This window comes from Primulina eburnea, chromosome 5 (assembly GCF_022965805.1).
Source record: "Primulina eburnea isolate SZY01 chromosome 5, ASM2296580v1, whole genome shotgun sequence".
Lineage (NCBI taxonomy): Eukaryota > Viridiplantae > Streptophyta > Magnoliopsida > Lamiales > Gesneriaceae > Primulina > Primulina eburnea.
In genome coordinates, this window is record NC_133105.1 from 1018706 (window position 1) to 1043926 (window position 25221).

Genomic DNA, 25221 nt, shown 5'->3' on the forward strand with positions numbered 1-25221 from the left:
GATATTATAATACTCCTACTGCTGATCAAGTTGCTGCAATTTGAGTTGAAGGAAATAATAATCCTAATATTTCGTATCAAAACATCCCCAAATTCAAAGACGAGAATTCAAATCTTCAGCATCAACAAGAAATTTTGCAAGGGGAAGATTTCTCATCATTGTATTCAATACTAGGAAGAGAACAAATATGTATAATTTAACATTTTTTATGTCTATTTTTCTAATTTTGTCCTTTGTTAAAAATATTCCAAAGCAAACCATTTTCGTTATATTGTTAATGTATTTTTTGGTATTTTCATTTTTGCTCAGAATAACGTAAAAATTATTTGTGTATAAACTTAAATATATCCAACACTATTTATCAATTTTAATAATTCTGTTTAGCATTACTGCAAGAATTTAATTTATGAAGCTGAAGGTAATTTCTTTCGAAGCCAAGGACTTGATCTCATGGTATAATCTATAGTAAATTTTAATCTACACCTCATTTATATTCACTTGAAATAATATTCAAACCTTTAGAATGTCATTATTTTGTACACATGAACATGTTGGAAACTGATCAAAACAACATCAACTTGGATATGATGTATATGGAAAAGATGGTATCAAGTTCGAAGACTTGTCATTATTGCACAGTTACAAAAGGAAATACATACTTTAACAGAGGTATACATGATTTAATCGTGTCCTTATCAACATCATTATCAAATAAATTCAGGATTAGATATTGTCCTTATCTACATCATTAACATATAATTGCTTAACAAGCAATAGGTTGCAGCATATTGGTGTGCTGTCGTTGACCACCAAATTAATTCCTACTCTTTTGAATAAAAACTAGTGTAATGATGAGTATGGTCGAATCCACAGAGAACGGTAGATTTATTTCTTTCGAGTAAAATGTAAATAAAAGGAGGATTTTGGATATGAATTAAATAAAATGATAAACTAAATTTATCTAAGAAAGTAAAATAATAAGTTAAAATGGTAATTAATCAACTAGAATAAAATGCAGAATTAATATGAGAAAGATCTGATTCAAGGGAGTTCTACTATTTAATTATATCACTGTTCATTGGCTAACAAATAATTTATTCAAATTGTTCCAAGCAATTAACCTTAGAATTATAGGGATAGCCGCTAAAATTCTTGTGTTTTCCTAAAATAATTGACTGAACCCAGCATCCAGTCAAAACTTATTGATAATTAACTGGGCACAGTAGCGTTCCATATTAATTAAAAATAACATTTCAGTTTTGTGAAAACAGTTAATCCTAAAATCTAACAATCGAGATAGCTGCAATTGATAGATCGAGTTTCGTTGATTTATTTAGACTAAATATACTATGATAGCACAACACATCTAATCTATGCTACTCGTGTACCAATCGTTCATGACAATTACGGATCACTGAATTCATGATTAGCATTAGAAAATCATACATCAAATTAAATTGTCAGATTAATTGACGTATAACATTCATATAATTAAATCATAAATCGACAAATACTGAAATAACAAGAATATTAAATCTAAGAACGAATACCTCACAGTGATAAATTAAATAGTAAAAACAACCCTTAAATCAGAAATAAAACTTAGCCTAATAGTGTGGAGATAATCGGAGAGAAAATCCTTGCGCCTTTCTTATTCTTCTTTCACGTGAGTATTTTGGATGAGAGGTTGGAGAATTGTGAGTTGAATGATGAAAAATCTGCTGCCTCCTTTCTCTTTTTGTTTTCACGTGAGATCGGGGTAGTCTTTTTGGGTCTAAAGCTAAAAAGCCCATTAATCCAAATTAAAACATAATCACTAAAAAATTAAAAGATAATATGAAATATCTACTAAAAAATATAGAGTTTTTTTCATGAAAAAAAACTCTATCTTTTATTTCTTCTTTGATATGAAAATTCTTCAATTCTCACTAAGCAGCCGAGGAGCATTCATAAGGCGTGATCACGCCTTATCCAAAAACCAATTCTGAATTTTTCTGTTCAAGTCTTCCACTACGATCATATCGACAATTTTAATTGTGATATAAAATCACTTTTTTAGCCCAATTTTATCGCATGAACAGAAAACTTCATCCTACAATAAATCACACAAAAATGTGTCAATTAAGCACGTTGAAAGTGGTAACAATAAGAGATATGACAAAAAAAAATACAAACTATTATAAGCCTATCACATATAATATATACACTCCATATATACTCTTGGTAAAAACAATAGAACATTTTAGTCACATTTCCCAAACAAAAACATTATTGTAGTCAATCCAATATCAATTATTGTTTTCCCATGTTATTGTCTACGTCTACAGAATCACTACTATTGTCTCGAAGGAATTATTTCAAAGATTGAGAACAAATCGACCCCATGGTATGAAGCATGTCAAAACTGTCCGAAAGCAATCAAAAAAACAACTGAAGGAAACAATTGCATCCACAACATCGACTTCAACATTAAGATCATTCCAAGATAAGATGATAATCACTAACACCATATATTACAAATAAGATAATTAAATATTTACAACATACAATGAAATATAAACATGTATCGTTTGTCATTAACTGTACAAGAAAATGATTTGATGGCAATGATTACTTTGTTTGAGGATATTGCTGTGATGTTGATAGGCTTCCCAGTACAAGAGTTCATTGAAAAGACATTGAAGATAACATATTTCGTAATATAACAACAGTTCATCTCGATTTCACATCGATAAAAAATAACATTTCTTAATTTCATGATGAAATACCTAAATAATATCTCCAACAACTTGAGGAGCAAAATACTGTCAAACACAACTTCTTGTTTAAGTTAGACAACAATGTAAAACAAAATAATAGCACAATGTCCATCGTAGTGGAAGGATTGGTGATAGATAAAAAAATACAAGCCAACTTCGAAGATGTCAAGAAAAGGAAGAATACTTCAACTTCAAGTTCAAAAGAAAAAATAGTTCACCACATACCAGAAAAGCAAGGAAAAAGATCAACACAACAAGAACACCGAGAAACTGAAAATTCAATCAAGTGACCTAGGAGATGAAGAAAAGCTATCAACATTCACACAGAGAAGCTGAAAATTCAATCAAGTGACCTAGGAGATGAAGAGAAGCTATCAACATTCACTCACAGAAGCCGAAAACAAGCTAAAATCCTAGATACACCAGAAAAGCAAGATATAAAGATAAAAAATGAAAAACTATGAAGGGTTGTAATATTGATAAACTTTGAGATTTCTCAATACATTGAGTAAGATTGGATACTAATAAAATCAAAATTATACCACAAATGTCAAATGCAAAGTATTATTACAGTTGACAACAATATAATATATTTGTATACAAGAAAAGAGTATAGAATCGTATGGACCAATTTCTCACAAGGCTAAAGTCTCTCTACTTCAAATAACAAAGCTTATAAACAATGTACTAAAGTGGACAGTACGGTAATGACGTTTTGTCTCAATGAGCAATTATCAAATTGAATGTAAAAGTTTGACGGGCTATTTTATTTAATTCTCCAATTTAATAAGTTTGAAATTACTACTTGATCCACTCTACCACTAACTATGATTCATTCCGAGAAAGAAAAAAAAAAAAGAAGAAAATTAATTTGAGATTCGACACATATATTCAAGTTAGAAGAATACATCATATAGTAAGATAAATATTTTTTTGAGCAAACTTGTTATATTGAAAAATTAAATTAAAGAATGTACATATAGTAAGATCAAATATTTGTTATTCCTCTTACGTCCATTTCGAATGTAATAATTTTTTAATTTGGTGTAATAATATTCTCATGGTTTTTTTTATATATAAAAAAAATCGTTTGTAATTCTTTTTATTAAATATATTGATTGTAGGAAGTAATTATAAATTTTGATATATGCATTACCCTACTGCCACGCCTTAGTGACCTGTGCGTGCGAACTCAAATCAAAATTTGTTCATCCACGACATTATTACGTTACATAATTTTTTTCCGTTTTCCTGCAAATTTTCTGACTTTAAAGATCTGATCCGAAGCAAAGAAAAAAAATATGCAGACGTTGGGTGAATTCAAGCTCCCCAACTTCTTTAACTACCCTCCTTACTTCACGTACTCCTCGCTTCCCTATTTTTACCATTGTCATTTTTTTAGATTCATATTTGTGCTTAAATTGGTATTTAAATCGGGTTTTTTTTGTTGCTATGAAGTAAGCAAATTTATGGATTATTGGTTTTAAGCTGTAAGAATAGTCGGCTTATTTCTTGAATTTAGGATGTAAACGAAAAATTAGTGGTTGGATCAAATTAGTTGAGGAGCGGGTGTTGAGAAATTTATGCAGTATCTAATTCCTGAAAAATACACAAAGGAATAGGTTATGAATTGATAGAATATAATGAATAAACTTTTAAATGTTGTGTTTCTTTTTCAACTCAAATTGGAATTTGCTCTGTTCTTTGAGTGGAATATTTTAGAAACAATGAAAAATTTATGTTGTTTTATTGAGCTCATTTATCCTAGACTCTAGTGGTTTTTCTTGAGCTGATTCAAAAATATCCTATAGGTGGTCGAGTTATGGGGATTCTATACATTGCTTGTTTTGGTTCAATGGCTTTTGTAGCATCTTTTAATGAGTTGCTGATGTTTTGTTAAGCATTTCAAGCATCTCAATTCTCAGTGAAATAGTCAAGTTCTCTGTTGTGGCTGATTTTCCTTTTTAGGCTACAAGAGGCGCTCACACTGGAATAGTTAAACCATGCCGACATAGGCTAGGTGAAGAAGTAGTTCTGGAATCAAGCCATACTTTTTTTCTTATCATTTTCGTATAATATGAAAGGAGGGTTCTCCCTACCTTAGTGGATTTCCTAGATTGATGAATATGTTGGCTATACTACATGTGTGTATTTGATGTTGGTTTATATGATGTTTACTTCTTCGGTAACATTTAGAGTACAGGGAGTTGTCATGTTATGGTGGAGAGATAAAGCCTTCAAACATGATTTGATTTCCATAAGGAAAATTCCCATGAATGTTAGCTTACATGGCACCGTGATCGATTCTATTCCTTTTGTGTGTTACATCTCAAAATTGATGATTGGCCTTAATCTTTCATCTTTTATGCTTTGGCTTCAAATTTAAGATATTTCAGTGCTTATTTTACCTATAGTAAAAAATTGTGCATTGAATGCCCTTCATTAGTATAGTATTTTGTATTTCCCTTAAATATATGATAGACAAACAACTTCTGTGAAATCTTTTGCTTTCCATGGAAATTGGTCGCAGTGGTGCTAGATTCTTCAAATTTTATGAATCATGGTTCTGGAGCTGCAAAAATAATTACTTCTTCATTTATTCTGTTCCACACGCTCTTTCAAAGAGAGACCTTTGTCCCTTTGACACGATAACTTTCTTTATTTTGTAGTTTGCAGCCGGTTAGAGAAACCAGGGACAAGCAGATACAACTCTGGAAGGAGCTGATACTCGATTTCTGTAGAACTCAAAAAATCTTTTCCATTGGACTGGAAGAAGATTTCCCATTGTTCAGTAATCCTGGTATTGAAAGTAAGTCTTCCTGTCGTGCTGTTTTTATTTTAGTTTTTCCTCTCTTTTTGATTTTTTGACACGTGTCTCTGTGCAATTAATTCATTGTATATCACTACTTGCGGATAATTTACTCATATTCGACTTGCAGAACAAGGTCCTTTTCTAGCTAACATTGGACTGGACTCACAACCTGTAAATAGTGGTTCTTGCTTTCTGCTTTCTATTTATTGTTTTGGAAATTGGCTGTGATTGTTTTTGAGCGGGATATAGATCAGACTTCATGTTTTTTGCTTAAAATTTGAACCGTCGGCGTCCACCCAAAAACTAATGCCTGTCTGGGGTTTTCTTTTGTTGGATAATCACAAGTTTACCCTATAAAGTAGAGCATGGTGAATATAATATGTGTGGTAGAGTAGGTGAAAGTATCATTTGAATAGAAGAGCATTCAAATGCTTATAGGATAGCATTGCATATGTAATAGCGATATAACACGGGAGTGGCCTTCAAACGAAAAATATGCAAATTAAAAGGTGTGATTAATAGCTCGATCACTCATCGCAAGTCTTGTCAAACGTTAAAAGTTGGGATATTGGGCAGTTTGCAAATTGCTACTTCTTTCCAATTAGAAGACTTGGTGATTGGATAGCTATATCACTGCCTTTATGAGAGAGAACCTTGTCAATTGGGTGTTCCTTAATGGATATGTTGTTTTTTATATTTCATATATAACTATTATCGCAAAACGTTTGTGATTTTGATTGTTGCTCAATTAAATGTTTGAATCATGATACTGCAGGATCTTTAAGTCATGAAGCAAAGGAGGCATTTCTGTCAGCCTTAGTTTCCGAAGGTATGATGTACATTTATGGAATTATTAAGTCGATAGAATCTTTATAAAAGTTTTATTACTTATATTATTAAATAAAATCGGACAGGACGTGCAGAATGGTTAGATAAAGGTAACAGAAAATGTTTAATACTTTGGCATCGGATCCAAGATTGGGCTGACTTGATATTGCGCTTCGTGAGTATCAATCTAATTTTCCATCGAAGTGCTGATTTCCTCGAATCGTTGCTCTATGTGGGACGTCTCTTGTGTTTTACAGGTGAAGGATAATGGATTTGAGGACAGTGTCATGACAGTCGAGGAAATACGGTCAGGGGTCGAGTCTACGAGGGACAGGTACACATTCTTAGTTCTTGAATCTTGCAACACAATTTATGTACGAGGAACACTTTCTGGTTTTTTTCCTCTATCTATTTTCTTATTTTCTACGTGGTTTCTGCGACTGGGACAAACTCTTGGTCTCGTTTGTCCGTGGAAACCAGAGCTTCATGGAATGGACCGTACAATTCTAAAGCGAGCCTTGAAACAGCTAGAGCATAAGGGGAAACTTGTCATCTTCAAAGGAACCTCGGCCGACGACGAGGGTGTTAAATTTTCATTGTAAATTTTCCGCTTTCAAGATGACCCGTTCTTTTCAACAGAGTTGTGTCGGAGAGTTCTCAAGATTTTTATATTTACAGAATAATTGCGACATTTTCATGGTCCAGAGTTCATCAAAACTTCAGCCACTCCAAAGGTTTTGTCTTGCTCAGGAATGTCATGTATCCATGGTTTAGCGGGAATGTTCACGGAGTGGTGATGTCTTGTCGTGTGAGTTTGAGTTGGTACCAGGGCAAGGAAACATGTGTTGCATTTATGCACTACTACTTTGTTATTGACTGCACACACATATCCATGTTTATAATCAGTATTAAAAATTGATATGTTATATTACTAACCTGATCTCTGACAATGTAATTGAGACATATAAGATTTATGAATTCATTATATCTTACCATGCCACACCTCCTGAGAAAGCAGAGATTTGTCGAGTAAAAGTTTTCACTATTCAGCTTCTAGTGTTCTAAAACAGTGCTCTCCTACGGAGGTGAACAATTGTGCCATCGTGCAACCTGAAAGAGCTTTATGGTTGAGAATGAAATTATCAAAAACACCAGCTAAGACCCCATGCAGGATCAAAAACACCTGCTAAAGAGGTATATTTAGATCAAAACGATATTCAAAATTTTATGATTTTTGAGCAACTACACTTTTAGCTCTAGAAGCATCTGCCTCTAATTCTGATTAAGATGTGTAATCGATTGGACTTGGGAGGCCTCGCCTGTTGATCACATCAAGTTACTCATCTCTTTTTTAAAGGCATTCATCCCAAAACAGAGATTTTGAAATGATTATTAGAACAGAATCCATGAAATCCCACATCATCTGCTAAGGCATGTAGTTACAATACATCACACACGAACACTACTAATAAATAGATTTGTCTTATTATCACCCAAGTCAATCGAGGCCTGAACACTGTACTGCAATAGTTTTTAATTATATTTCCGAACGAGCAGTCGGGCACTACAGGTATTTCACCATGCCACGACCCTCCACGCTGAGTTTGGTAGCTTGTAGCTGCTTCCGTTTTGGGGCTTTCAATTGTTGCAGCTTCTTGTTCATCTGCCGGCATTAAAAAAATTGAGCATGTAACTTGTGATCGAACAACAGAAAAGCTAAGACGAGAATGAGCACAGCCGTAGTATTATAGGTTAGAAGTAAGCACCACGGCCGTCAAATATCATAAACTTTATCGGATCTGACGGAATTTAAATATCATTATTATCATAATCAAAAGGAAAATTTGCTCATTCTCCAAAATACATGGTAAAATCAAATTCAACGAAGTAATATTGAGCAACTAGGCAAAAAGAGAACATTGTAATTCAATTTCAACCAGTGAGCAAAAAAGAAACGGTTCGTGTGATAGAACCAAATGGTTAGTCATTGCTTCCTTGGAGTTTGGCCCATTGTTTGACCGCACTAAGAAGCCAAGGGCGTGAAAAAGTAAATATGTAGATTTGCTGTTGAGTCAAAATCAAATTTTGAATATTTTCAAAGAGAAGCCACATATAGCCACCAAAGAAGGTACCACAATGTTAAAACGAAAGAGGGATGAAAATGCTCTTCAACCGGTATATGATTACAGAAATCCAAGCAAACCCAAGAAAGGTTTGGCAATTTTTCTCTTTAGACAAACAACCCACTCTGTCAATGGGAATCTAAATGTCTATACTTCCCCAGGATGTTAAACGTGAGTTTTCTGTATGAGATTGTCTCAAAAGGGGAAAGAGTAGCTAACCTTTGCCCGACGCTGATCCTGAACCATTTGTTTAGCTCGAGCTCGAACTTCATCTGGATCCACCTTCGATTGAGGACGCACCACAAAATCCATTGACATTGCTTCAGGCCTTGAGGCATGTTGCCTAGAGGATGACTGACCAGATTTTGCCCCCCTTCAAATTATGAAGAACAGTGAAATACTGAAGCTTAGGTGTGTACTCTAAAAAATGGAACCACCAGATAAAAGAATCAATCAGGTTCAGATTGCAACGCACTGTGAAAATTCAGCTAAATCAAGGTCGTCGTCTCGGGATGCCATGGCTCCTGCTTTACTCATCACCCTGCAGTGGTTTAAAATAGTCATTCTTTTAACATGTATGTTATGTATGTACCGTACAAACTTTCTGGCGCTGAAAAGATGATCCATACTTCTTAACAGAGGGGCTCCTGAAAGCCCGTTCATGCTCAAAGTTTTTCATATCCTCAAACCTTGTGCTTTTGTTGAATATTGGTCGGCTCTGCGTGAATAACATTCAGAAAGTTGAATGGATTCAAGAAATCAATGTTAAAAAATGATTAAGATTCTCACGAACATTTCAAATTGCTAGAATTATACCATCACATTTATTACATAGAAAAAATTCCATGTTTCTAGACCTAGAAATAAAATTAGCACACCTCCATATTTTCCTTAGATCATAATAAAACCAGTAAATTCAACGTGGATACGCTATACAATAACTACACTCGAGCAGGAGAAAGCAGAATGGAAGTATCATATTCTTCAATTAAATCGGATGAAAGGTTGTATTTTACCCATTTATCAACCAACTCTTTCGCGAGTTTTCTGTTGGCTGTAGTCTCCTCGTCAGATTTGGAAAAAAACATGATGACCTGTCAAAATATAAAATGGCCATAACTACTAGTTTTCAACTTAATCCATAGCAGTAGAAAAGAAAGTATTATCACAAAAGACAATCTTCAAGTTATACAAACTCAACCTTCCCAAGGCCACTCTTCTTTAGTTGTTCTCTTCTATCATGCTGCTCTAAATCAATTGGCAACTGCAAGGCAAGGAATTAATAGTGTCCAAACAATTTTCAAATTTAATAAGAACACTTATAAAATGTACGTGGTCATACATCATGCAGGATCTTTAAGACTGCAGCACGGATGTTAATATTCGGCAAGCTTCCATCTGGTAGTGGTTCAAGCCAATTCTTTAAAAGATTTAAAACTCCATGATCCAGAAACTCTTGCTGAAGTTGTTTTCTACCCCAAAAAAAAGCCTCATGAAAAAAGATTAGAACAATTCCAGATATACATATGGAACTGTAGAAAACAAGAGAACCAAATGACTAACTTAGCAAGGACATCCATGAGAAGAGGGAGCTTCTTTAATTTATTTACAGCAGGCTTTGCCTGTCTATTAAGCTCCGCATCTTCTTCTGCAACAACTTCAAGCTCAGCCATGATCTTCTCTACAAGTAGTGCAGTTTCTGCAGGACTTTTTTCATTTTTCTTCTTTTTCTTTCCCATCTTGAAAAGCTCATTGATTTCCTCATCCTCCTCTCCCTCTTCTGCCTACAAAATGATACAGGGTGATAAAACCAGGTAAAAGAACAAAATGAAAACAACAAAAACGATAATATCTATGTCATTAATATTGATATTGTTTTATGGAAGCTGTATCTGCATTAAACCTTTTGCTTCAAATGAAAACTCGTTGGAATATAAACGATTCGATCTAGCATAATTCTTAAACTGAGAAACAAGAGGTGAAATTAATTATGAGAAACTATGAGAGAGAAACGCGTATCAAAATTTATTTTTTGCATTGAAGTGCTTCAAGTTCAATTGCAATGGCATTTGTCAACAAAAACCAAATTCCAAAACAGAAAAAGGATGATGATCCTGCAGTGGATTATGTTTAAAGAGAGCAGGAACATTCAAGAACATGAATGCAAGAGAACACAATCAGTTTGGACATGTTCTCTATTTTTGTTTATACAGCCTGGTGAAGTTTGGCTACCATGGTTCATGATCTATGTCCAAAACTAAATTGCGAGTCACAAAACGGTCATGTACACATGAAATTAAACAATAAACAGGCAAGAATTATAAACCCATCATGCCAAAAACCAGACATTAAACATTAATCGATCAGTTTTGGAAGAATAAATCAAGTCAGCAGTTGTCAGACAAAAGGACCTTCAATTTTTAAATTTTGCTACCATTTATGACAACCATATTTTTCCAATTTCACTATACTTTCTCACAAATAAAACACACACCTTTTCCCTGACAGAATCCTTCTGGTTGACACATGAAGAGAAGATCAAAAGAGATTTGTCCACAAAAAAAGTGCAATGTATAATCAAGGAAAAAAGCAGAGAACGCAAACAAGAAACAGAGAAGTAAATGTATTTCATCAGTCTGATTTCCACATAAGGCATGGCAATTGATTTGCAAGCAGCTATGGCATTCATGGCGCAGCAAACTCACATAATCCAAGTACGATCCATTTCTAACCTGGGGAGCACGACTTGGTGAATGTTCATTGTCACTTCCATACCGGTCAGCAGGATCCAAGCCACTGTCATCTATGAAGTTATCATCATCCAGAGTCCTAGCACCTTCTTGATCATCCTATACCATTTTGAAACCACACAAATCAATAAAGCCACCAAAACTAACACACAGATCATGTACATATAATTCAGCAGAAAACTTGAAGTGTATATTGGCATTATTGATGCTAAGAACAAACTGAAGGAATAAAAAACGCATGGGGAGAGCAAGCAGAAGAAAATATGATATTTTTAAAGCCTGGCGAGAGCAAGGGTATGAAAAATGACTCCAATATCAACGCCACTTAAAAGTTATCTGTCTGAAGAAGAAATTAGAATTGCAATATCATGACAAACATATTTGATGACGTTATAATAACTTGACTACTAAAAATGGTTTTTCTTATCACCTTTGTGAAATCAGGTCATTCTCAATTTAAGTTAAAGCAATAAGACCTTTTTTCCCTCCAGAAACGAGTTCACAACAATGGTCAGAAGGTCATAATTATCCCTCTCGATATACTTGACTCGTATCCAGCAGTTAAATAATTCAGTTTTACGACGCCAAGACTTTATCAAATAATTCAAAATTAAATTGCAAACGATTACTAGATCACTGATAAAGTGTAATTATTAAAGCAAGCAAGTGCTCAGTTACACGTGGTAGAAGTTTAACGATATTCGTTACTACTAGTGTTTCAACCTATTTCCATTAGCATATCCACACATCAATACAAATCATGCCAAAAAATTCATAGAATTCAACATAATTCCAAAACCAGGTTACACACGTCACCACCTAACACGGGTAAATGCAAAAAATAAAGCACGAAAAAAATACTCCACTTCACAAAACACAAAATTTTCAATGACCATAAATGAAAAGCAGAAATCGAGTATCATGTAAATGAGCTAAACCTCTGAATCACCACCAGCTATGGTGGCCCACATCTCCTTCATCTCAGGATCGACCTCTTTATCCGTCATTCTCCCTCCCCCGCTCCTTGTCACCTTAAACTTCTTATCCCCTTTCTCCCCCTTCCTCTTTTTCTCGACAATTTTCCTTTTTATCCCTTTCTCCTTCTCCCTCTTCCTCTTTCCATCATCCAAATAATCATCTCTCACCATTCCAGCCACCTCCTGAATATCATCATACCCACCATAATCCCCCTCATCATCATTCAATCCAAAATCCACTGGACCCAAATCTTTCGCAGGTGAAGATTTTTTTATTAATCGCTTCCGGGGCTTCACTTTCAAGTCGCTGTACACAGGAGTTGGAGATCGCTGGCGTCTGTTATCATAGCCCCATTTCCCGTCGTCTTGCTGAGGCTCATCACGATCAGATTGGATATCCTCGTCGAAATCCATCAATGGCTCGCCATCTTCATCTCGGTAACTGAACTCAAAACACACACACAAAATCGATCCATTACAAAAAAATCACAATTCTACGTAAAAACAGTAAACTTCCACACACACATACACACATATACGCGACGAGATGGAAGGTGAGGCAATTGACTTCTTAAAACCCCCAATTCTAAATAATAATAAAAACCAAATCTTGATTAAAAAAAATAATTTCACATAAAAAGACAGACGATAGATGGTTCAAAAACCCTAATTCTAAGATATTCCTGAGTAGGGAAGGAGACTTACGGATCGTTTTCATATGCCATGATTGATTTAGAAAAATACTCCCGTCTTCTAAAGCGCGAACTGCGTGAATGTTGTATAGACAGATATACAGGCGTTCGGTGATGTATATGATATAATTTTGCCTTGGAAATAAACACCTGCGTTATGCTTATGGCTGAGATATGTGAACTGCTTTAGGGATCATTCATATTATAGCGCAAGAAGAAAGGAATTTGTTAATTAATATATATTTTTATAATGTTTTATTATTTTATATATGATAAAAAAATAAACTAACATTTTTTATTAACTTTGATGCGCTCAAAAATATTCAAGTGCGCTTGAGTTTTCATCCCGAGGACCTTAAACGTAACCCGTCGAGCACAATTCGTCCAAATTCGATACTATCTATAAACGAGCTCAGCCGTCATTCTTGAACACATCAGTCGAGCACCAAGTCCAGCCGCACCCCTGATGACCAAGCACCAGGGTAGGGTTCGGTCGAGCACTAAGGTAGGGCTCGGCCTAGCCCTAGTGCCCGAGCCCTGGTGCTCGGCCAAACCACTTCGGCCGAGCATGGGTAGTCCGAAACACTTCGGTCGAGTCCTGGTGCTCAGCTGAACCACATGTATCTGAGCCGGGGTAGCTGAAACACTTCGGTCGAGTCCTGGTGCTCAGCTGAACCACACGTATCCGAGCCCAATCAGCGTCCGGAGTAGGGTTATGTCAAGCACAGTTGCTTGTGACATGAATCTCAGGCCCAAGCATGTCCTATCCTAAGAACTTTGTCACATGTCAAAAGCGTTAATAATCTTTAAATATGCTAGAATCTCGCCGATGATTAGATGACGAGGAATCCGGCCCGAAGTTGCAGTGATTGGAGAAGAATTTAATTTTATAATAAAATTTACCTAAAATAGACTTCGACACGGTATGGGAAGAAGTCCTCTCAACCACTATAAATGCCCATTTATATTTCATGAGGAGGGGATCAAGATATTAACTTTGATCAATCGCATCTTCCCACTTCTCTATTCTTAAATCCGATCAAAAGGTCAAGGTGGTCGTGTCGGAAAAATTCTTGACACCTTCCAATATCATTAGTCTGTATAAACCGTTAGTGTTCCATCCGTTCCGGTTCAAAACATTGTTGATCTGAAGCTCAAGCTCACCAGACCGGACCCAAGGAAAAGTTGGTATCATCAAACTTGATTGTCATGTTTTATTCAGATATCGGGACATATCATTACATAAATTACAAGTGATATTATTATATGGTGATTATTAAATTTGTGTCTTTTTTGTTGAATAAAACATGACAATTTTATTAGATCATATTAGAAGAAGAGACGACTCATTCTATTAATCAAGATACATAAACAACCATCTGAACAAGAATATGAACAACTTAATTCGCCAATCGTCTTGCAAAATACGATCTTTGGCAACAAGAACCAAATCAGAAAAATCTGTTTTCGGATTGTGGGAAGTTTCAATGATCAGGAACACATCGGATTCGACTATGATGTGTGTGATATTCAAATATCAACTAAGTGATTTTCTTATTCTCAACACTTCTGCTAAAGTCGGCTTAAAATTACCATACATTACAGCAAGCACAATTCCATGTGAGTTCCTTAATAAACAACCATAACACATGAAGACAGAAACATCTACATTACATTTCAACCAATTTTCTGGTGGTTTTACCCATGACTCCTCCCCAATCTGTTGTGATATTGGTGGTGAGACCACAGGTAGATGAATAGACAAATGCCATTGGGAATGAAGCTCCAAAGCTGATAAAAAGAATAATGTTCCTGGTTTACAATTCCAGCCCACACAACATCATTATGGTCCTGCCAAATACACCACATAGTCACTGCTGCTATTTCGACATCTTTGTGCTCTCTTTGTTGGACTACATGATTCCATCACAGTCAGCGCTCCACTGTTGATATCATATATGCAAGGTTACTGCCAATAAATGTGAGACAAAACATTTTTCTGGTCAAGGGACAAGAAACCAACACATGGAAATCATCTTCATGGTCATCCTCGTTGTGACAGAGTCTGGTACTTTCACTCGCTGAAGTCTTGAACTATTTTATGAAATTTTTATATTTCAAGCATTGATTATCGAAGTGAAGCTTCAAAACTCTAGTTTGTCGAATAGTAGAATAGCTAAATAAATTATAGTAAAATATGTTTTTAACGAAATCTGTTACATAATTTTTGTATTTGTTGAATTTAAATTTTGAATATGAAGAAGTTTTTTGATTTAACTACTGTTAAAAATAATCTCAACCATGGATGCAAACAATTTGATTTGTCGACCTGGAAGATTCAGCTTGATCTGATTTTTGCATGCCTTTTAAATAGAATAAGTTGATTTATATATATTTATATTATATCTTCTTTGAGTTAAATATATTTTTATATCATTAATTAATTATTACCCAACAATAAAATCTGTTACGGGTCCAAGATGCCCCGACCCGTAAAATTACTCAACAACACGTAACCCAATCGCAGCCGTTAAACAGGGACGAATTACATTACTCATTCCACGGTGGACACCACATCGGCAAATTTTCTGTGCAAATCTGCAGAAAACGACGCAACCATGTGGACGATCTCACGAACGAAGCCCTAATTTCCTTCCGTAATTTTTTGTTGGAATTCCATGCAATTAAATTTTAATCTCCCCATTTTCCGGCAAAAATCAATTTTTTTTATTTCAATTCGAAGCTGTTCGAATACAGTTTATAGTTGAAGCAAGACAGGAATTTGAGCTGTTGCGTAGCTGAGTGGACAGTCGTTCAGATTTGTGGAGCTGTGTTTCATTTTAGAGGTAATCTCTGTTATTGAAAATTCCAGCTTTCTTAGTTTGTTGATTCATTTGATGAGTGTTTGTGTTGCCCATTTTTTAACTGTGGACAATATTATATGTCGTGAATATTTTTCATATAATCATATGTCTCTGCATGCGTGAGTTTGTTGTGTAGATTTTCTGATTTGGGTTTATAAAGTGAGGATTTCAATGCATGATATTTATTTCACTTGAGGATTTGGTGGTACTCATCAGGACATACGAGATAAGCTTTTGCCATTGCTAGAGTTATACATGATTTCCATCTACATTACTGTTAAATTCCCCACGTCATCTGTATTAAAGTATTTGGGAATTGTGTATATATACTTGAACAAGCTGATTAGGTACAAATCTCAATCTTAACCATTATTCATTTATGAAATACACAGTAGCATGTTATAGGCGTGTTAACTTTATTTTGTATCAACATAATTTGTTGTAATTTTCAAGAAAGGATATATAATGGTTTAATTGTGTGAAAACCGGATCAATATGATGATATAGGAGGAATTGGTGAGGCTTAAAACATGGGGAATGGTGAGGTGGACAAGTCCTCCAAGGAGGGGAAGGAAGCAAAGGAGCCAAAGACACATTTACAGGTCTGTAGCCTTGTTTAGGGCTCTCGGTTTCATCAATTAAGTACTTCTTCTTGATTATCGAAATTAGTTCTCATCTTTTTTTTTTTGGAGTTTCTAGGAGCACAGTTCGGCTGGCTCTGGCATGGTTGCTGCTGATTGGTCTGGTTTCCAGGTTACAAAATTTTTCAAGATACATATGTTTTTCCTCATTAACACTAATATTGGTAGTTCTAGCGCAAGAATTTTGGTTATGCAGGCATATTCCCCTATGCCTCCACATGGGTTCTTGGCATCAAGTCCACAGTCGCACCCTTACATGTGGGGTGTCCAGGTATTAGATTTTTCACTTTGTTTGGTTTGATAATCTAGTGAAGTAAATATTATGGCATTGTGATGATTAATAAGCTTGCAAGAAATGCACCACATTTTTCTAGTGATGAAAATGAGGTAACTTTTAACAAATACAAAAAAGATAACAAAATCCAATTTTTCCAACACCTGAAGTCTGAACTAGGTGAAGTTTAAAATATCTCGACACTACTTTACTCTAATGGGATTTGAACATAGCTCTTTGTAAAAGATCTTGATTAAAGGAAAATCATAAGTTGTCGGAGGCACGACTCTCTTTATGTTGACGTCTCATCATGAAATTTTACCATGATTTCTTGAGATTCCAGCTAGTTTAGGCATACAAAGGACTTTTATGGTTCTTTTAGTAGACTATAGCACTTGTTGCATGGACAGCTTGTGAAATTTAGGAGAAATGAAACCTTGTTGTCACAGGTAGGGTAAATCCGTATCATGACCACAAAATGAGTTTCTCTTGCTAATTATCAACTTCGGAGAATGGTTTTTGGTTAGGGAATTGACTGGTGGTTGAACGCAAGTGCTTGATGATTTAGAGATGGTATAAGTAGTCTGTGAAAGATCTTTCGAAGAAGATCCACTGAATTTAGAGAAAATGATTCCTTGATCCAGAGTATTTATGAACCAGGATAAGGTTGAAAAGGAGAGAATGAAGACCCATATTTGGAGCTGAAAGAACATTTAAGCTTAATTACATAATTTTGCAATGATGAAGCCTAAACAAGTCCATCCCGTGCATGATGTGTACAAACATGTTCATCACTAAACTAACATCCCTTCCTGAACTAAATCTTCCTAATACTGTCTGTATTTTTCTTTTTTTGCTGAGCCTAAATGAGTGAAAAGCTCTGATGCTATTAGAATCTGGACTTGAATAAATCTTCTAGTTACTCTTCTTTTCTTTAGTTTTGTTCCAACTTTGTGTACTTCAGTAGATTTTGCTTGACATTCTTATCTCGTCTGCAATATGCAGCAATTCATTCCACCCTATGGAACTCAACCTCATCCATATGTTACGATGTACCCGTATGGGCACCCAACCATGGCTCCGGTAGTCTCATAATTTTCTTCAATTGCATTGCTAAGATTCTATTCCTCTCCATAATTGCCTGAATCCTGCCATTGTATTTGAACCTGCTCAGGGATCATATCCATTCAGTCCTTTTGCTATGCCTTCTACAAATGGTGTTGCTGAAGGCACTGTAAGTTATTATGGCCTCCCTTCATTTTGTTCACTCTTGTAAATAACAAGTTTTGAACTTATCAAAGAATGATTTTCAAATGTTCATTAAAGGGCAACTCGACTGGAAACATGGAGGTGGATGGAAAGTCGTTTGAAAAGGAAAAACTGCCAATCAAAAGATCTAGAGGAAGTTTAGGCAGTTTAAATATGATTACAGGGAAGAACAATGAACCTGGAAAAACAGCTGGTGCATCTGTAAATGGTTTGAATTCTAAAAGGTATGGTGAATGAATGAACAAATTGTTTAAGGTACCATGTAAATTTCATCATGCATTTTGGTGGAGCACGAAAGCACAAATATCAATAATTTGTACCTGTTCTCATTATTGGGGAGACCATGGAGACAAACTTCGATATAATGTTTAAATGTCCTATTTAACAGTTTTTTTTTTTTTTGCTTTGCTTTGCTGAGCTCTTGTGATTCCTAAACTTTTACATGGTTGATGTACTACAGAGTTTTTTTTGCTCTCTTGTTTTTCTCGGCTTGAAGGATCATCACATCAGCATAATTTCTCATGTTTTACTCATCATTCAATCTCTTTGTTTGCTTATACATGCTATATCATTTTGTTTTCTTATCAGCACAGAGTTGTGTGCATGAGTAAACATGTTTGTCTGCTGTTGAACACTGTTTTTTATTTGATTTTCAAACTGTTGTGCTGATAAAACTTCGCAGTACCGAGAATGCTAGTGAAGGTTCAAGTGAAGGGAGTGATGCTAATTTTCAAACTGTAAGTTGCACGTCGTTCAACATCTATGTTATATTATTAAGAATCACATGCCTGGAATTGATACTGTTGATAGACATTGCTTAAGTAGTTGACGCATTGACACACATTTTCTTAGTAAATATAGTTGAGATTCTTCCTGATCAGATATTCGAGATCATATGAATTTTATCAAGCAAGAGTAATTTTTTATTTTTAAATAACATGGGTAATGAACAATGACTGGAAATATTGTATTTGGATTCTATAAGCAAAGAAGTATCCATTTTCTTTGTTTTACCCTATTATTGTTATAAAATGGAAGGCAAGAAAGCATGAATGGAATAACAGAAGTCTACACATTATGCTTAGAATTTGTTCCATTCATATTTCAGTTGGTTTTTAGAACTCTGAGAAAATCACTCATTATTATCTGTTGATTTGGATTTGGCGAAGGAAAATTAGATGACTAAATTTATTGTCATGGCTTTGTGTTAGTTCTGAATGTAAGGAAAAGCTTGCCAGTGGTCCTCATTATTTCTAGCAATCAGGTTCTATGGTTTAGCCTTACGGAAGGATTTATCCCGTCTAGCAAGATTAAGCAGATAGTAGGGATATGTTTGGTTTCATGCAACTGTCTCTCTCATGGCCTAATAAACCGATATGCTCGAAAGCTTATGAATGGAGTTTCATTTAATAAATTTCACATGGCAAAGATGTGTTGTCTCCGAAAAGGTTCTATTAACTGTGTGCAATCTCCTTAGCAAAGCTGTCCTTGTGCTCTAAAAAGTTTGTAAGCGCAAAGTATGCTCAAATAATGAGATCACTCCCACTCATGAACTTCTTCTGAGCCTTGTTTCATTACTTTTACAGGATTCCGGAGAGAAGATTGGTGGCCAGCAAGATTCAGGTGCTGTTCTAAGAGTTTTTACTTCTACTGCTGGCTATTTCTGGTCTCGAGTTTTTGACTTCAAGTCTTATCATGATGTCATGATACAGCTGAACCGTCTCAAAATGGCAATGCTGCTCGCATTTCTCAGAATGGGGGACTGGCTACACCTCACCCTATGGCCATTGTGCCAGCGGCAGGGGTTGTGAGTGGTATTCCTGGTCCAGCCACTAACTTAAATATTGGAATGGATTATTGGGCTGCTACAGCATCATCATCTCCTATTCCTGCAATTGGGGGAAACACTCTTACTACTCCAGTCGCAGGAGGAGTGGTCAATACTGGATCACGAGACAACTCCCTGTCACAGCTCTGGATGCAGGTTCTCCTTCCCTTCTTGTCCTTTCCCTTCTTTATTGGAGTTCACTTTTCTTCCTGTTCTTTTACATTTGATTTGATTTTGTCTGCACATTTATCATGTATATGTTTTTCGTGAGTCAGGATGACAGGGACCTCAAAAGACAGAGAAGAAAGCAGTCTAACCGGGAATCTGCTCGTCGATCCCGATTACGCAAGCAGGTTCATAGTTATTAGTTACTCCCCCTACTGTTCTTGATTAATCAGGCATCGATTTATATAACGATGTCTTTTACTTCCATTCACGGATTTTAGGCAGAATGTGATGAATTGGCGAGTCGAGCGGAAGCATTAAACGAAGAAAATGCTTCTCTTAGAGCAGAATTGGCTCGTATAAGGAGTGAGTACGAGCAAATTTTTGCTCAGAATGCATCTCTGAAGGTATTTTTAGTATACCAGTTATCTATCATACTATTCGTACGATATTCTGTCTACCTGTGTGAGCAACGGCTATAAGAAAGCTCCTAAGACTGGTCTGTCTTGTTAGGACTCGGCTTCATTGTAGAAGTCTAACTCGCAGGATATTTTTGGATATATGATTCGTTTTTGTGATAGTTTGATAGTAATGTATTCATATTCTAGTAAATTTTCCACTTGAATTTACTCAAGTTTTGAGGATCAGTTGTGCGTGATGTTCCACTAGTGAGTCATCAAATTTGGTCTTACAGGAGAGACTTGGTGAACACCCAGATCAAGATGATCCGAGATGCAGACAGGATGATACACATTCTCATGATTCATGAAGAGTCGGTAAAAAATTTTGTTGCTGTCTTATTGCAGATTGAATCCCTGTGGCTTGACCTATTAAAACCAGTGAGTGAATCCCCGATTTTAGATTGTATGTAGCTATAAATTTACTAGAGCTGGTCATTTTAGTCTCGGAACCTGCATCAGATGACTTCTGATGCTGGATTCAGCCAATCTTTCATGGTCCACTGTAGGTAGAGCTGGCGAGTCTCTAGAGTCCAGATCTCCTATTCCATTTGACATTTCTGTGCTCCTATGTATAGATGAATGATAAATATTCATTCTCACATTCTAAGAAGTATTTTTTGAGCAGATATAATTCATTTATATATATATATATATATATGTAACAAGAGCAAAACACCCATTCAAACAGAAGATTTGAAGGGGTATTTGCCTTAATGTCGTGAATGCTATCGTGGTTTGAACATGCCAAACACTTGCGTATTCTATATTTCATCATATAAACTAATTATATGTGATCCAAATCTAGTTAGCTCTGGTTATATCATGAGCTACGAAGAAAGGGTTTTGAGTTATGATTTTTTCCCCTCAAGTTTTGAAAGTGCTTTTAATGAGATAGGTTGTCGGCCTTCTTTGTTACCCCGCCATCAAGTAATTAGTCAAATTTAAACTATCAACGCAAGGAAATATATGTTCGTTGGTCCCCAGGGACAGAAATAATAGCTCTTGCACAAGCCCAAATGGTTGGATCGTCATCTGAAAAATATTTAAATTATAGTATTCCTACGGGTTACATCATTTTGTTATTGTTATTGATGTTCTGTTATCAAAACCATAATCAGGATGGTTTGATTTCTTATGGAGTAATTTTTTTATGGGATTAATAGTCGAATGTGTAAAACAATATACTCAACTATCCTACCCGATCAACATTGAAGGTGTTTTCAAAGTTGTAAGAATGAGAGTGATTTAGGGTTTTTTTTAAAATAACATAAAACAATTCAAATATTACAAAGCTAGTGCATTGTGGAAAGTGTACAAAAACATTACAATCCAAAGAAGTCTGCTGCGGATTCTTTTTTATATAAAAATGCAAACGATTTTGAAGGGAAAAAAAGAAAGGAACCGTACAAAAAAGCAACCGGACAGGTGGAGCGCAAAGAAAAAATTAAAAGAAGAAGAAAAGATAGTTGTGGTTGAGACTAATCGTGGAAAAGAGGTTCGAGAAGAGAAGTAGATGTAAAGACTAATCATGGAGAACATCAACTTCTCTTCTAGTGGCTGTAGGCTTTGAAAGTTGAAGTAACAAGTCAAGCAGGCAGGAACAAGCACATGACAAAATTGCAAGAAAATATATATTTTTTGCTCAACCCCGATGTGATAATGAAAGTACCAATTCCCGAAGTAGATGATGGAAATATGGAATCAACAATAACACATGACGCTTAAACAATCCGCTCCAATTCCCTAGCATAACTTAGAGTCTGGTTTATAAGCTGCAACGACGGAATTTCCTTGCAAGGAGTGGATTCCTTTGTTTTTTGGAAATACACAAACCCATTCTTCGTCTCCCAATCCGGATGCTCCTGAAAAATTTCAATATCAAAATGATCATCAGTGTGGCTGAGATACACGAGCAATTCAACCTAGCCTGGAGCAGCTTGTTGAGAAAATCACTTCTCCACAGGATATATGTTCTTGGGAATACCCTAACGAGGAACTTTTCCGTAAACGAAAGGACCCGAGCACATAAACATCGAAAGATCAAGAACTTAAATGACAGATGAAGAATTGCTACTCTTGGTTGAAATATATTTACATTACAAAGAACCTCGGGTGGGGAATAAACAGTGAACCAAGAACTTTACCTCCTTTACATATTCAAATAATTCTTTATCTGAAGAAAACAGCAGCATTTTCCGCGCATCATTTACTGAGAGGCACTCATAAGCCTTTTCGCTACATCCAGCAATCTCATCCCTACCAGTAATAACCAAGTTTCAAGTTCCAAAACCAAGAAGAGATTCATTTTAACATGATGGACAAAGCACATTGAGAACAAGGAGTGACTGGTGAAATTGAGAATGAAAACAAAGCCTACAGCCACGAGAAGAGATGTAGACGTAGAGACTAATAATGGAAAATAGGATTCAGCAAGTGCGTTAAATAAAACAGCTGTTCTATCTAATTGCAGTCTACGACCATAGGTCCGTAACAAAAAGAAATGCCTGTGTACTATCAACACAATATAAGATGGCAAAACATAGACAGTACTGGTAATATACCTTTAATTATGATGAACAACACTACTCCTGCATAATCTGGAAATGTTACCTGACTGTCTTTGCCAGTAAGTCAAGGAAATAAACGTATGTTTCATGAGGTACAGTCTGCCTAGCATACAAAACACGGTTGTATGCTCCTTCCATGAAAGATTGCTCCAATTCAACTGCGTGCTTGATGCAAGAATTCTCTAGAGCACCAGGAGAAAGCAACTCCAACTCAGTATGGAATTCTGCTATTCGGTTTTGTACAAGGAGTCTCAGAAGGTTGAGGCCTAAAATAGGATACTCCTGAGGTGATGGGGGAAGACGACCACTGTTCAGCAATTCGGAAAACAAGTCATAACCAATCCCTAAAAGATAAAATTGTTCCAAATTGCTTCATACGTATAAATTTCAACAAAAAATAGAATACGAAAGCACAAAACTGATCAGTTTCCCCAGATACAGGCTAACAACAAAACATTGTTTATTGTCAAAAAGTGCAATGAAACTGTGCCTCAAAAAATGTAAACTTTAAACATATTAAACCCATCATTCACAGGATCGATTCATAAGAGGCAGATTACTTTATTTACATAATTAATATCTGCATATTTACAAAGTCACATTCGTGGAAATCGAAGAACAAACATGCTAATAAAGAGCTTGCTAAATTATTCATGATAAGTAAACCGAAACTAGAGTAAAAAAAATATAGCCCAACAAGTTTAAAACTGATTTCTCACCCATTATTCACTAAGCAATTTAACATGTAATAGATTTTTTGTGAAAGGATGGGTAAAACAGGTTACCGAGCATCCATATAGTAAGGTTTCAGTTGGAAAAAATCCCTCTCAAAAGCATCCTGATCCTCAATCTTTATGCTCAGAACAACAGCATGCTCATATATGTCCCCTAAATATGGTCAAACTTGAAGGCATTCAGAAGGAACCTTGCAGGTAAAACAAGATACACTTACTTGCTATTGTCAATTCACGAATCGCATTAGGTGTTGCTTCAAATAATGGAGGTAGACTCTTATATCCAGTCAATGAAACCTGAAATAAAATATAGCCCACGGTTCATCATCAATGTTAACCTCAATTATTTCCAAAGAAACAATGCTTCTCATTGTACACCATAGCACATCCATCCAAGTTAAAACTAAAGGAAGTTATCTTCCTCACATTCCAACTTTGAAATTACTGAGCATATGATCGTGCGCCGAAACTTGTCAGCTGAAAGCAACTAGGAAAAAGTCAGTATCCGGTAAATTTGTTCATCGATCGCAGCCTCTATGCTTATGTCTCAAATAGAAAATCGCCGATGAGAGGACGAAGGAGGCTGCTCCTTTCCCATGGTGAAAAACATCATAAAACAAGACATGATATGATGACAAATCGAACCAATATCATAGGAGTCCAAAGTTACGTCCAGATTCACATTAACATCAGAATATTACATTAATTAACTGTAAAATAATCAACCCAGAAAAATATCAAGATCTAATTTTTTTCGTAATAATTTTTACCAAAAGTTCCAATATACCGGTCGAACGAGTTACATAATAACAGAACCCCGTGTATGTCGCAATAATTTCAAAGTTTCACTAACACAGTGTCAATTGGCAGAAAAAGAAAAAGTGGATGAATTCAGAAATTCGAAGCTTCACCTTGAGCTGCGAGAGGAGTTTCGTACAAGTATCGAAATCCTTCCGCACGAACGCGGCTTTGAAGCGTTCAAACACTTGTGACAGCTCTGTCATCTTCGGATCCATCAAATTTCTTAAAACAAATTGTGAAGTTTTTCTATAGAAGAATTTGGAACGATGCTCTTCTTTCTTCACAAGAAAGCTAACGCAAGGAAAAAGAAGGGGGGCGGGCGGGGCGAATCGAATTTGACCCGTTATTCATAACCCAGGTTTGTTGGTTCCAGACGAAAAAAGTCAAAAATTTGGGTGAGACAGTCTTATTTGTGAAACGAATCTATTATTTGGATCATCTATGAAAAAGTATTACTTTTTATGCTAAGATTATTATTTTTTATTGCGAATATTGGTACGATAGGTTTCACATGAGACTCACTCGTAAAAAAAAAGAAAAAAAAGAAATATATATAGGTTTTAAGTTAAAATACATTTTCTATCATTAGTATGTTAAATTACCTTTTTCAAATACTTCTCAATGTTCAAATCCCAACACGCATATGATGACGGTATATGGTTGGTTATCTTAGGAT

General features: G+C 35.5%; 4 protein-coding genes across 6 annotated transcripts; 2 read left to right on the forward strand and 2 right to left on the reverse strand.

The window, feature by feature from the left end:
• The first annotated feature begins 3916 nt into the window (after positions 1 to 3916).
• LOC140832051 (vacuolar protein sorting-associated protein 25-like) lies at positions 3917 to 8051 on the forward strand. Of its 2 annotated transcripts, XM_073195833.1 has the most exons (6): positions 3917 to 4119; positions 5429 to 5568; positions 6347 to 6400; positions 6486 to 6574; positions 6657 to 6997; positions 7078 to 8051. In XM_073195833.1, the coding sequence occupies exons 1-6, from the start codon at positions 4061 to 4063 to the stop codon at positions 7316 to 7318; spliced, it is 924 nt and encodes a 307-aa protein (XP_073051934.1). In that variant the 5' UTR covers positions 3917 to 4060; the 3' UTR covers positions 7319 to 8051. The 2 variants fall into 2 exon arrangements, with proteins under 2 accessions (XP_073051934.1, XP_073051935.1); XM_073195834.1 differs by having other exon boundaries at positions 6657 to 7265.
• Positions 7764 to 13133, reverse strand: LOC140832050 (protein IWS1 homolog 1-like). The gene is made up of 11 exons (XM_073195832.1): positions 12955 to 13133; positions 12211 to 12691; positions 11255 to 11371; positions 10086 to 10306; positions 9865 to 9994; positions 9724 to 9786; positions 9539 to 9616; positions 9152 to 9240; positions 8998 to 9063; positions 8742 to 8895; positions 7764 to 8062 (listed from the first exon to the last, which is right to left on the reverse strand). Exons 1-11 carry the CDS (start codon positions 12972 to 12974, stop codon positions 7964 to 7966), a joined length of 1518 nt encoding a protein of 505 aa, XP_073051933.1. The 5' UTR covers positions 12975 to 13133; the 3' UTR covers positions 7764 to 7963.
• A 2343-nt stretch (positions 13134 to 15476) lies between these two features.
• Positions 15477 to 21185, forward strand: LOC140832054 (bZIP transcription factor 16-like). 2 transcript variants are annotated; one of them, XM_073195839.1, is made up of 14 exons: positions 15479 to 15598; positions 15685 to 15787; positions 16313 to 16407; positions 16505 to 16558; positions 16643 to 16717; positions 17726 to 17803; positions 17895 to 17954; positions 18047 to 18213; positions 18672 to 18726; positions 19576 to 19612; positions 19702 to 19973; positions 20093 to 20170; positions 20264 to 20389; positions 20677 to 21185. In XM_073195839.1, exons 3-14 carry the CDS (start codon positions 16336 to 16338, stop codon positions 20749 to 20751), a joined length of 1149 nt encoding a protein of 382 aa, XP_073051940.1. In that variant the 5' UTR covers positions 15479 to 15598; positions 15685 to 15787; positions 16313 to 16335; the 3' UTR covers positions 20752 to 21185. The 2 variants fall into 2 exon arrangements, with proteins under 2 accessions (XP_073051939.1, XP_073051940.1); XM_073195838.1 differs by having other exon boundaries at positions 15477 to 15787.
• An 867-nt stretch (positions 21186 to 22052) lies between these two features.
• LOC140832052 (26S proteasome non-ATPase regulatory subunit 8 homolog A-like) lies at positions 22053 to 24869 on the reverse strand. The gene is made up of 6 exons (XM_073195836.1): positions 24656 to 24869; positions 23963 to 24041; positions 23796 to 23898; positions 23054 to 23317; positions 22588 to 22699; positions 22053 to 22305 (listed from the first exon to the last, which is right to left on the reverse strand). The coding sequence occupies exons 1-6, from the start codon at positions 24758 to 24760 to the stop codon at positions 22165 to 22167; spliced, it is 804 nt and encodes a 267-aa protein (XP_073051937.1). The 5' UTR covers positions 24761 to 24869; the 3' UTR covers positions 22053 to 22164.
• Positions 24870 to 25221: the final 352 nt, after the last annotated feature.

Excerpts from the sequence above, each read along its gene's own strand:
- LOC140832052 (XM_073195836.1), bottom strand. The coding sequence starts at position 24,760 with ATGGATCCGAAGATGACAGAGCTGTCACAAGTGTTTGAACGCTTCAAA. Across the intron at positions 23,899-23,962 it reads TCGTGAATTGACAATAGCAA|GGGACATATATGAGCATGCT; the intron begins GTAAGTGTATCT and ends GACCATATTTAG. Across the intron at positions 22,306-22,587 it reads TATTTGAATATGTAAAGGAG|GAGCATCCGGATTGGGAGAC; the intron begins GTAAAGTTCTTG and ends GAAATTTTTCAG.
- LOC140832054 (XM_073195838.1), top strand. The coding sequence starts at position 16,336 with ATGGGGAATGGTGAGGTGGACAAGTCCTCCAAGGAGGGGAAGGAAGCA. Across the intron at positions 18,214-18,671 it reads AATGGTTTGAATTCTAAAAG|TACCGAGAATGCTAGTGAAG; the intron begins GTATGGTGAATG and ends AAAACTTCGCAG. Across the intron at positions 18,727-19,575 it reads GTGATGCTAATTTTCAAACT|GATTCCGGAGAGAAGATTGG; the intron begins GTAAGTTGCACG and ends TTACTTTTACAG.
- LOC140832051 (XM_073195833.1), top strand. The coding sequence starts at position 4,061 with ATGCAGACGTTGGGTGAATTCAAGCTCCCCAACTTCTTTAACTACCCT. Across the intron at positions 5,569-6,346 it reads CAGTAATCCTGGTATTGAAA|GATCTTTAAGTCATGAAGCA; the intron begins GTAAGTCTTCCT and ends ATGATACTGCAG. Across the intron at positions 6,998-7,077 it reads GAGGGTGTTAAATTTTCATT|AATAATTGCGACATTTTCAT; the intron begins GTAAATTTTCCG and ends TTATATTTACAG.
- LOC140832050 (XM_073195832.1), bottom strand. The coding sequence starts at position 12,974 with ATGGCATATGAAAACGATCC. Across the intron at positions 11,372-12,210 it reads TAGCTGGTGGTGATTCAGAG|GATGATCAAGAAGGTGCTAG; the intron begins GTTTAGCTCATT and ends AAAATGGTATAG. Across the intron at positions 9,241-9,538 it reads AAGAGTTGGTTGATAAATGG|AGCCGACCAATATTCAACAA; the intron begins GTAAAATACAAC and ends TTATTCACGCAG.